The sequence below is a fragment of the Bradysia coprophila genome, unplaced genomic scaffold, assembly GCF_014529535.1.
Source record: "Bradysia coprophila strain Holo2 unplaced genomic scaffold, BU_Bcop_v1 contig_24, whole genome shotgun sequence".
NCBI lineage: Eukaryota > Metazoa > Arthropoda > Insecta > Diptera > Sciaridae > Bradysia > Bradysia coprophila.
Window position 1 is genome coordinate 5,381,070 of NW_023503501.1, and position 10,212 is coordinate 5,391,281.

Genomic DNA, 10,212 nt, shown 5'->3' on the forward strand with positions numbered 1-10,212 from the left:
CATGTTACTGTTACATGTAAAATTAGAAATTAGTCAACAGTGTATGATACTACGAACAAAGTAATAAGGTGGTATTTTGACAGCGGCAAAATGAAGTGTGTTTGCTAGAGAGGGTATTGTATGTATCCATGTCACAGCACACTGTTAAAAAAAATATTTATGAAAGCTCGGAAAAATACTCACATTTTTACGGAATTTTTAGCTCGTGCTAGTAGATGTTTACCTTAGAATATGCATTTGTTATTGTTTTCGTTTTTTATGTTAGTTATTTACATATAAGCGAGCCACTAGTGACGTCACAGTTGTTCTATCAGAATATGAGTCAGGGCCTATTTTAAGGAATTATTTCCATAAAATTCCTCAATTTTTTAGTCATTTTCTGACTTATTTACTTCCAAAGCCACATATTGAACAACTTCTGGATTTTTAAGATGTATTCTACCATATTATAAGCCCGTCAAACAATTCGGAATGATCTTTCTTAAGATTCACGAACAAAAAAAAAGAAGGAATTTTCGGGAATTTTAATTCCTTAAAATTAGCCCTGGTCCGAGGGGTAACTCACTTCTAGATTAAATGGATTAAATGGATTAAATGGTATTAAATAGATTAAATGGATTAAATGGATTAAATGGATTTAATGGATTAAATGGAATAAAAATTGTATTAAATGGATTAAATAGGAAAAAAGTTCATTTTACCAAATACTGTAAAAGTCTTAAAAATTGTTGATTTTGATCGAACCACGTACTACAACTCATACTACAATGTTAAAAAGCGAAAAAATCCACTTTTAGGAGTTTTTGGTGTAAAGTGGATTAAATGGATTAAATGGATTAAATAAATTTAATACCATTTTTAACAAAAAAAAAATTTCCTATACCTCACGAGTACTTAAACGAGCTGGGGATCGTGCAAATCTATTTTTCGCAATTACTTTACAAATTTTTCAGGTCGGTAGCCTAATTATTTCGGTAAAACTAAAAAAATTTTTTTGGATTAAATGGATTTAATGGATTTAATGGATTAAATGGATTAAATGGAAGTGCGTCACCCCTCGCCCTGGTCCTGGTATGTTCTAAATAAATGTAAACACGAATTTTCACTAGCCGAACTAACATCATTGCATCCGCAGAAATCGTTTTTCAAATAAATATTAATGAGATTATGTCTCGATGGATGAAATTTGACAGCAGTTCCACCTAAAATAATTTTCTTAATTAATTTCAAAACAAACGAGGGGATATTTAGATAATGTGTACTGTTACGGACTTTCAAATTTGAATACCTCATGTGCAACAGCTGTTTTTGTATTGTTCTTTTAGCTGTTACCCCTGGAGTGCACAAATTTGAAAGTCCGTCACTGTAATGGTAAATGTTGTTTACTTTTACGTTGAAGTGATCAATGTTTAATGATTTATTATGAATCATAATTTATGATGATTGAATTATCTGAACTAAAATAAATAAATAAATGGACAATCTTTAACATTTGAAAATGTCATTGTGAATTCGCAATGACACAATGAAATTCTCAAGAAAAATCTGACAGTGGGACATTTACAATGTTTAGACTGTAACAAAAAAAGAAATCATAAAAATTGATACTCGAATCTCGAAACTCCAAAAACGTTCTGAAAGGACAGGCTAAGACACTTTCGAGTTGATCACAAAGACGGTGGCATCAAAATTTTTCTGTGGCGCCAATAGGGTTTGTATAAAACTTTATATGAATATTTCTTCAGAACTTTGAGCAGAGGTATGGGTTGACTATGATTTACTTGTATTTCACAAAATGTTGTGCCTATCACAAAACAGATGGCCTAAGTTTCTAAGAAATTTTGTGTTTTTAAAGAAAGGGAGAGATGACGTTCATAGCGATCTTTCGTGCCACTGCACATCTGATTATGTTAAATATGGCATTAACTCCGCCCATATATGAATATACCTTGGAACTTTCGGTCTTAGTCAAGTTTCAACAACCCAAGAACTGTAAGTCAAAGTGACGTCATTCCCGTAGAGTACCTAAGATCACTGTTTCGTCCTCGGTTTCGTCCCATTAGTTTCAATTCAACTTCGAATTTCACCTTTTCCACTCCCGAATATTATAAAATGAAAACAAACATTCATCAGGGATTTTTCAATGTGTCGTAGTTCTTGAGACTATTAATGCATTCGACTATCGTTGACCGGCAGTAATGTATAAAATTCAAATTTCGCGCCCTTTATTGAATGCATTCGATTTAGTTGGAAAATTTCATCAACGTCGTTCTCTCAAGTTAAATTTTCTTCGCTACGCCGTGATTTTAGAATCAAACCACATCGAAACTTTTTGTCGTGAAGTGACAGTTTTGACATTGACATTTTTGACGTTGTCATTATTGACATCTGAAAATTTTTGTCATAACCTCAATTGAAAACGTGAACTGAACATAAAACTTGTCTTTAAACAATTAATTTTGAATAATATTACAGTGTTATCGTATCCTTATTGTAATATTTACGATAATACTGTAATATTATTCAAAATTAATTATTTTAAGACAAGTTTTGTGTTCAGTTCACGTTTTAAATTGAGGTTATGACGAAATTTTTCAGATGGCAAAAATGACAACGTCAAAAATGTCAATGTCAAAACTGTCACTTCACGACAAAAAGTTTCGATGTGGTTTGACTCTTAGCCACTTTAGCTGACACTTCTACCATTACTTGACATCGTATCCAAAAGTCACATTCTATCGGGAAAAAAGGTGGAAAAATTGTATTTACTATGGCTGCAAGCACCAAGTTATCCTTTTTTGTAAGTAAAAATCCACTGATCCATCTTTGAGTTTTATCGTTTCCATACACAGCATCGATTCAATGGGTAAAAGAATGGATGTTTCGGTCGATTCTCTTGCCTATCATTTGACAGATTATGTAATGCGCGAAATTTTCATTGATTAAACGAATCTGTTCCGTTATCCCAAAGGTACGAACACTCAGCTCGGCTGCCCCAGCTGGAAAGCCTGTAAAGCCACCAATTCAATTATTCGGTCTGGAAGGCAGATATGCAACGGCTCTATACTCTGCCGCAACTAAGTTGAAGCAAATCGAGAAGGTGGAATCCGAACTGTCGCACCTACAAGCTGAGATGCGTAAAAATGTAAACTTGCGAGAAGCGATGACCAGTCCAATCATCAATCGCAAAGTGCTGGCGAATAGTTTGAAGGATGCAAGTGCAAAAATCAATTATTCATCAGCAACCAGCAATTTATTGTCATTGTTGGCTGAGAATGGTCGTATGAAGAAATTAGACGGTGTCATTGCGGCTTTCAAAACTATTATGGCTGCACATCGTGGCGAAGTTGTGTGCGAAGTGACCACAGCCAAACCATTGGAAGCCGGCCAGAAAAAGAGCTTGGAAGATGCGCTCAAGGTAAATATAACTTTGCTGCACTGTCAACATTGCATAGTAACTTAACGGAGCGAATGTTCTAACAGAAATTCATCAAATCGAACGAGACGATTCTGTTGACATCTAAGGTTGATCCATCCATCATCGGTGGAATGGTTGTGTCGATTGCCGATAAGTATGTTGATATGAGCATCGCCACCAAGGTCAAGAAGTACACAGACCTGATTGGAGCTACTGCTTAGATTTCAACATTTAATGCTAATTCGAGTTAAAATTCAATCCGAACGCTGTAGTAGATTGCGGATTAGGAAACAATTTCCAAAATAAATGAAATTACAACTAACGACAGCGTAGTCAGTGTTTCCATTGAAGTAAGTGGCGGTGACCCACAATAGGTGAACTGCTGATACAGATTGGACGATGGACCGTGTGTTTTAACATTCAGCTCTGCGGTAAAATTATTAAAAAAATTAATTTTTGGCTGAAGCTTCACGTAGCCAATCCGGTGCTGAGTCAATAATTGGAATCAAATATCAAGACATCCAAAGTTCATTTCCTGCCTAACATGTTGGGATTTATCAATGATTCCCATTGTTTAAAGAAAGAAAAATTCCCGGAGTGACCATTGATGTGTGAACACTGATCACTGTACACGAATCTGCTTAACTGGAACGCCCCACTTTCAGTCAGCATTGAAAAACTATGCGTTTCATTAGTGTCATTTATTTCATAACGAATTAATCTGTTCCACAGAAGTATCATGTTATTTGACAGGTGCAGATCGATCTTCTGGAACTGACGGTTGAATCGTGGCACCGCTGCGAATTTGACCCCATCCAATCAATCTGAAAAATATTTATTTTTCCATTAGAAAATTCGCATTTCGTTGTCCCAAGTCATCCAATTACCTCCAATGCTTTTCAACACGTCGACTCAGGGCGATTTTCTCGCCAACTTCCGTACATACTGGATTCGTTAATGCAATTTTAGCCAAATCGGCACGAGTTGCCACAACCCGGCCGCCAGTGCTCAACGAACCGATATTTACCAGCAATATTTCGTTTTTCGACAATTTCTGCACCTTTGCAGCTTTCTTGTCGCCTTCCGTACGTACGCCGAGCAATCGTTTCAGCAAATAGTACGAAACTTCCAGTTCAATGTAAATGTCCGGTAGTGCTCCGACGGCACCCAAAACCTGGCCAACCAAACGATCGGCACGGCATAGAGTCGGTTCGATCTTTGTTCCCACACCAATTAGACCGCCTGGCACGGCGAATTGAAGTTCATTTTGTTCGGTGAACAGTGAGACAATTTTTGAGAAAATCGGACGACACGTCAGTTTTCCTTCAGCATCTTTGCTGACGAGACCCGGTCGTACTTCGATTTCTTGGCCGACTTTGAGCACACCGCGAAGAATAGAACCACCAGCAACGCCGCCCTTCAAATCGTTCACTTCGCAACCTGGTTTATTCACATCGAATGAACGGATGACAATTAGTCGTGGCGGAGCGGTGAAATTACGTTGAGGAATTGGTATTTTCTTGGTTATATACTCGCACAGGACCTGTAACGGCAATCGAAAATGAGATGTGAATTTTTGCATAGTGAGAGGAGGATTGGCTGGCTGTCGTAATTACCTCAATGTTATACTTCAGCTGAGCTGAAATCGGTATAATCGGAGCGCCCTCAGCTACGGTTCCCTGGACGAACTTCACAATTTGATCGTACTGATCCTTAGCCTGCGTCTCTTTCACCAAATCGATCTTATTTTGCAGAATCAAAATGTGCTTCAATTTCATGATCTCAATGGCGGCTAAATGCTCGGAAGTTTGTGGCTGCGGACACGACTCATTGCCAGCAATCAATAAAAATGCGGCGTCCATAACAGCGGCACCGTTCAACATAGTGGCCATAAGAATGTCGTGACCGGGGCAATCGACAAAACTGACATGACGTACCAACTGGAAGCGGCCGGTACACGATGGTCGATAGCAGGGAAAGCTATCGTCTTTGCTGGATCCACCAGATGTATAACAAACTGGACGCGGACACTTTGGATTGTCGCATTTGAATATTTTGGCATTCGCATAACCTGTATGGAAGAAGGCAGTAACGGTTGTAATAGGGATACAGGGAGCATTATATTTTTCGAGGATTAGTTTGGAAGAGACCATGGAGGAGACCTTGCTACAGTGATAACACACAGACGATGCAATATGTCATTTAGGGGACATCATAATCATCTGTCGTCTTACTCCTCGAGGGAGCATAGAGAGTCTATAAATTGTCGACATCGGCATTCAAGGGACAAATGATAGATTAATGTTTAAGAATCCTCAATAAGAACCAAAGACCTTCGCTGCGAAAGGGATTGACTGAAACTCATCATATTTAACGTTCGCATCGGAATTTATTTCTTCGATGAAAATGTCATTCTAGTTCACAGGATTCAACAAGCTCGGATCGAAAATATATTTCCTACACTTCGCCGAATTACATTTACACTCAAAATTGGTTTTCACATTTAGCAGCGACTGCTCGTCATTCTTTTGATCGTCAACATTGTGAACCGAAAAATTCAAGTAGTCGAACGACAGCTCCTCGCCAGCCTCGATTCGCCTCAGAGCATAGAAACATATCTTCGGTATATCCAAATCCAAGCAATTGATCCACACCGACCACGTCCCGATGTTCGGATCACAGGAATGATTGATCATTCGCGACACATTACCCATTCTGCACGCGTCAATGGTATACAAATTTTCCTTGTTCTCCACGATGCTGTTACAGTCCAGATCGAACAGGTACGTTCTCTTCTCGGCATCGTAAATGTGTCCACGAGCTTCGGCCTCTTTGTTCGTTATTATTTCGCCAACATATTCGCATATGTACTGGCCCTTCGCTATGACTCGATCGGTACGGACGCCCCATCCACGGCCGTTCGATGTCTTGAATATTGTGAGTGAATGTTTTCGGCCCTGCTGCACCACACGATTCGTACATTCCGGTCCGCATTTGCACAGTTTGTTGCATTCGAAAACGGCGTTACCCTGCGGAAGTCGAATGGATCGAACCGATGTGTATGCGTATTCGGAGCCCAGCTGCTTTCCACAGCAATTCGATTTCAACGAGCAACCATTTTGACACTCGCATCCAATCAATGGATCGTCAAGTATTGTCACACCTTCGCCGGCAACACAGTCGTTTATGTATTTGAATGTGCTGGGTGCCATCTCGAAATCCACATTATTCTCGACCGTTATTTGACTGGACTTGTCCCATTTGTTGATATCATTCTGCCACTGTTCCAGATCTTTCAACTGCTCGTTACGTCTATTCAAAAATGGCAGCAAAATGGTGTCAGGGCTTTCTTTCAATTTGTTGTGAAGCGCAATGTACGTGTCGTTATCATTGCCATCTTTAAGTATTGCTAATAACACCACCTGTGTCATCACAAAGATTGAATCGAAATGTTTCAGCTTTTGAAGTGCCTCTTCGTCAGTCAAAACGTCTTTGTTCTCCGCATTCAACTCCAGCAACATAGCGTCGATGGCTGTATGTCTGGCTTCAATTTCATTGATCAAGAATTTCGTTATGAGGGCGGCACAATTGCTGAGATTTGACAGTGGTTCCCATGTGTTCTCTGAAGCTGAGTAACCTTTCCACTTAATATGAAAGTGGGCAATGTTGTCGATAGCATCGATACCAATCACTTTCTCAACAGCATAGGTACCCTCCTCTCCTTCTTCTTGTTCTTTAACTGGTAAGTCTTTGGTCAATCCATTTTTGCCAGGTTTCTTGTTGAGTGACTGTCGAGACGATGCCTTTACAATTTTCCTTTTATTATCTATTGAGCTTCGATGATTCTGTTGCTTTTTTTGCAACTTAGTCGGAACTTCAACCGGTGAAGCTGAGCCAAGTTTTACGTGAGTTCGCTTTCGCGACTTAACTGCATTTATAGATGACATTGCGGGTGATTCTCTACCGGTTCCGTTGTCTACGGACGTTTCGTCAGTTGACGCTAAAGCTTTTAGTGATGTGGACATTGTTTCCGTCGTCTGATGGTTCTCTGCACTGGGCGGCGGTGCACTTTCATTTGTTTGATTTGACTTGGCCGATTTACAGTAGTCCAGCATGGTCAATTGTTTACGCACTTGTTTGGTCATTGAATTTTTCTCGCAATTAGTTTTCGAAATTATCACCGAACCGTTGTTGTGTACATTGTCTCGGTCATGGGACGAATTGGATTTGTTATCGTCGGCCGGAATAGTATTCTTATCCTTCTCTCCTGCAATAAATAAGATGCCGAATGATAGATTGATGACAATCAGAAATAATAAAAAGAAAACAAAATAACTAAAGAGGAGAAGATCAATCGGCATCTTATTTAATGAGTTTTTGTACAATTTGTGGGCGAACCGAATTTTAATGACAGTGTGAATTACGTAGGTCACTAAGACATTTTACATTAGCGACCTAGGTAGGATTCTCTTATCGACAGTAACAAGGTGTTGTTTGGAATGATGAAGCGATTTTTAAGGGTCTGGATGGTGATCGTAAAAAAAATTAAACCAACGGACACGACCATGTTTTGGCTAAAAAAACAATTGGGTTAATTATTGTAGGTCGTAACACTGACTCAGCGGAGAAGAAAACTATTTTAGCTGATTCAGAGCAAGCAGCAACACTTCAAACTCGAAAGATAATCTTTCACATCCCCTGTGCTATTACCTGACCATTTTGACTTTCTTGTTTCTCTTTTCGCTTGCGTTTCCCTTGGAGACCGAGATGCTGTGTGCATACCAGTCCCTTATAGGGACTCACGGTTTGTATGCCCGATAATACGAAGGATCACAAAAATCCAAGTAAATTTTGCTTGTTTGGCAAGTCACTCCCTTCAATGAAAATTTTATTTTGTAAAATTCCGGTCATTACTTGACAGTCGTAGCGTTAAAAGTCAAAAGAACAAATCCTCGTATCTTCTTCACCTTTGTAACCTTATGAGAAACTGAGGCACAATGCATACAATCGGTCCTTTCAAAAGACAAAATTCGATCACTTCAATCATTGCAAAATAATTCAGTTAACTCCCGTTTTGTCGAATCGATTTCATGAATTTCTGCAATTGTTACGTCAGTACCTCCATAGTATGCGCTGATGTAACCGTCGATAAATCCTCAAAAATGTAAAGAAAGTTTCAAAAATTTACTTGAACGACTCCAGCCGACAGATGAGTCACGATCTACAATCAACAAAACACACTCAGGCAATGCGGACAAAAAATGTACTGGTACTAACGCCAGGACCGAACTGGCAACCTATCAGCCCTTCGGGAGACCTATACAAAAATGTTGAAGTCGTTCCTAATCTATATAACAATGCTGCTGGCTAGGCCGGTCCGGACCTAACTGACCCAAATTTTGTATTTTCATCAAAATTTAAAAACTGCGGGGACAAGGTACGGGACAGAATTGACCATATTATCGCTTCAAAGTAGTAACGTTTTAGAGTTTAGTTGGAAAAACGAGAGCCTCTACATGTTAACAACAAACACAAAAACTTACCCAATTTGATTGTAATGTTCCTCTCCAATTCGTTCTTGAAACGAACGGTATGAACTCCCGATATAGCTTTGACAATCGTTGATTTACCATGAGCTACATGTCCGATTGTGCCCAAGTTTACCGTCGCTTGTCGTGAAATGACTTCAGGAGACAATGGATGCAATTTGGTTACATCCTAAATGGAAATGGACGATGATTCATAATTTAGTCATGAATGCATATTGAATAGCGGTGTTAGCGGGACATAGGTTTCAATGTTTCATGCAGTAAATCAGTTGGATGGTTACAAATTGTGTCAATTAGAAACTTTAAGGTTATGTGTCGTTGTTGTCACCAGCATTGCATCATCCGAAACAAATTAAAAATCTTTGATGCTTTTTGCGTTACAGGCACCGTAAACATAACTACATTTGTAAAGTGAATGAAATGGGCGCGAATTGGCATTTAAAAAGTTCAATTTAAGGCGAAAATTCAACAAATAATGCCACGTGAAGGCGGGATGCATCTCTTTAAAAAAAATGTCGCTCTCATTTCGGCAGAAATTGCAATACAATCATCGTTTCTCCAATCCACTTACCAATAGGGCTAAGTCTTGCTTTTGCAAATTGCTGTTGCCTACTTGCTGAGCTTCTGACATTGTTTTTCTTTGTTTATTCACAAATTTAAGATTATACGAAAGCCATACAAGTAAATTCAATTAAAAAAAGGTCGATCCGTCATCGGTACTTTGACTTTATTGACCACACTCTTTGCATGTCATTTATTCGCTTCGTTCGCCAGAAATGAGTGCGTTTCATATGCACACGGAATGCCGGAATGAATAAAAGTTATTCATCTGAAATCATTTGAATTTGAAATTATAGGCGGGAAATAAGAACTCACAATTTAATTCACTTTATTCATCCACATGCATTGCCAATGATGAGCTTCACATGTCGAATGAAAATGAACAACATTTGGATTATTTATTTACTCCCACTGTGACAACTTGAAAATCTTAACTTTCTTCTAGGGCTCAAATGGAGAAGAGATGGTAAAATATTGAAAAGTATAGTGGACGAGGTTTGAATATTTGGTATCAACATACATGCATGTGTGTGTACACGGCCAACGAAAGTATGTTCAAGACAGGTGCGGCCTAATGTCGGCCAGAAGCATTCATTCACTTCCTTTTGGTTCGTTGCGAACAAGCTTATTTTAGGCAACCAAAATAGGTTTTACGAAGAAAATTTATTATTTACTTTTCACACA

At 38.8% G+C, this 10,212-nt stretch overlaps 2 protein-coding genes across 4 annotated transcripts; one reads left to right on the plus strand and one right to left on the minus strand.

Annotated features, from left to right (window-relative positions):
* The first annotated feature begins 2,683 nt into the window (after positions 1-2,683).
* On the plus strand, positions 2,684-3,743 carry LOC119078094 (ATP synthase subunit O, mitochondrial). Its single transcript, XM_037185559.1, has 3 exons — positions 2,684-2,800; positions 2,972-3,418; positions 3,484-3,743. The coding sequence occupies exons 1-3, from the start codon at positions 2,771-2,773 to the stop codon at positions 3,637-3,639; spliced, it is 633 nt and encodes a 210-aa protein (XP_037041454.1). The 5' UTR covers positions 2,684-2,770; the 3' UTR covers positions 3,640-3,743.
* A 361-nt stretch (positions 3,744-4,104) lies between these two features.
* LOC119078065 (eukaryotic translation initiation factor 2 subunit 3-like) lies at positions 4,105-9,751 on the minus strand. 3 transcript variants are annotated; one of them, XM_037185504.1, is made up of 5 exons: positions 9,539-9,751; positions 8,962-9,136; positions 5,035-5,489; positions 4,306-4,961; positions 4,105-4,242 (listed from the first exon to the last, which is right to left on the minus strand). In XM_037185504.1, exons 1-5 carry the CDS (start codon positions 9,596-9,598, stop codon positions 4,161-4,163), a joined length of 1,428 nt encoding a protein of 475 aa, XP_037041399.1. In that variant the 5' UTR covers positions 9,599-9,751; the 3' UTR covers positions 4,105-4,160. The 3 variants fall into 3 exon arrangements, with proteins under 3 accessions (XP_037041399.1, XP_037041398.1, XP_037041397.1); XM_037185503.1 differs by lacking the exons at positions 4,105-4,242; positions 4,306-4,961; positions 5,035-5,489 and adding exons at positions 5,791-7,631; positions 7,671-7,685 and having other exon boundaries at positions 9,539-9,724; XM_037185502.1 differs by lacking the exons at positions 4,105-4,242; positions 4,306-4,961; positions 5,035-5,489 and adding an exon at positions 5,791-7,685 and having other exon boundaries at positions 9,539-9,724.
* Between the last annotated feature and the right edge of the window lie 461 nt (positions 9,752-10,212).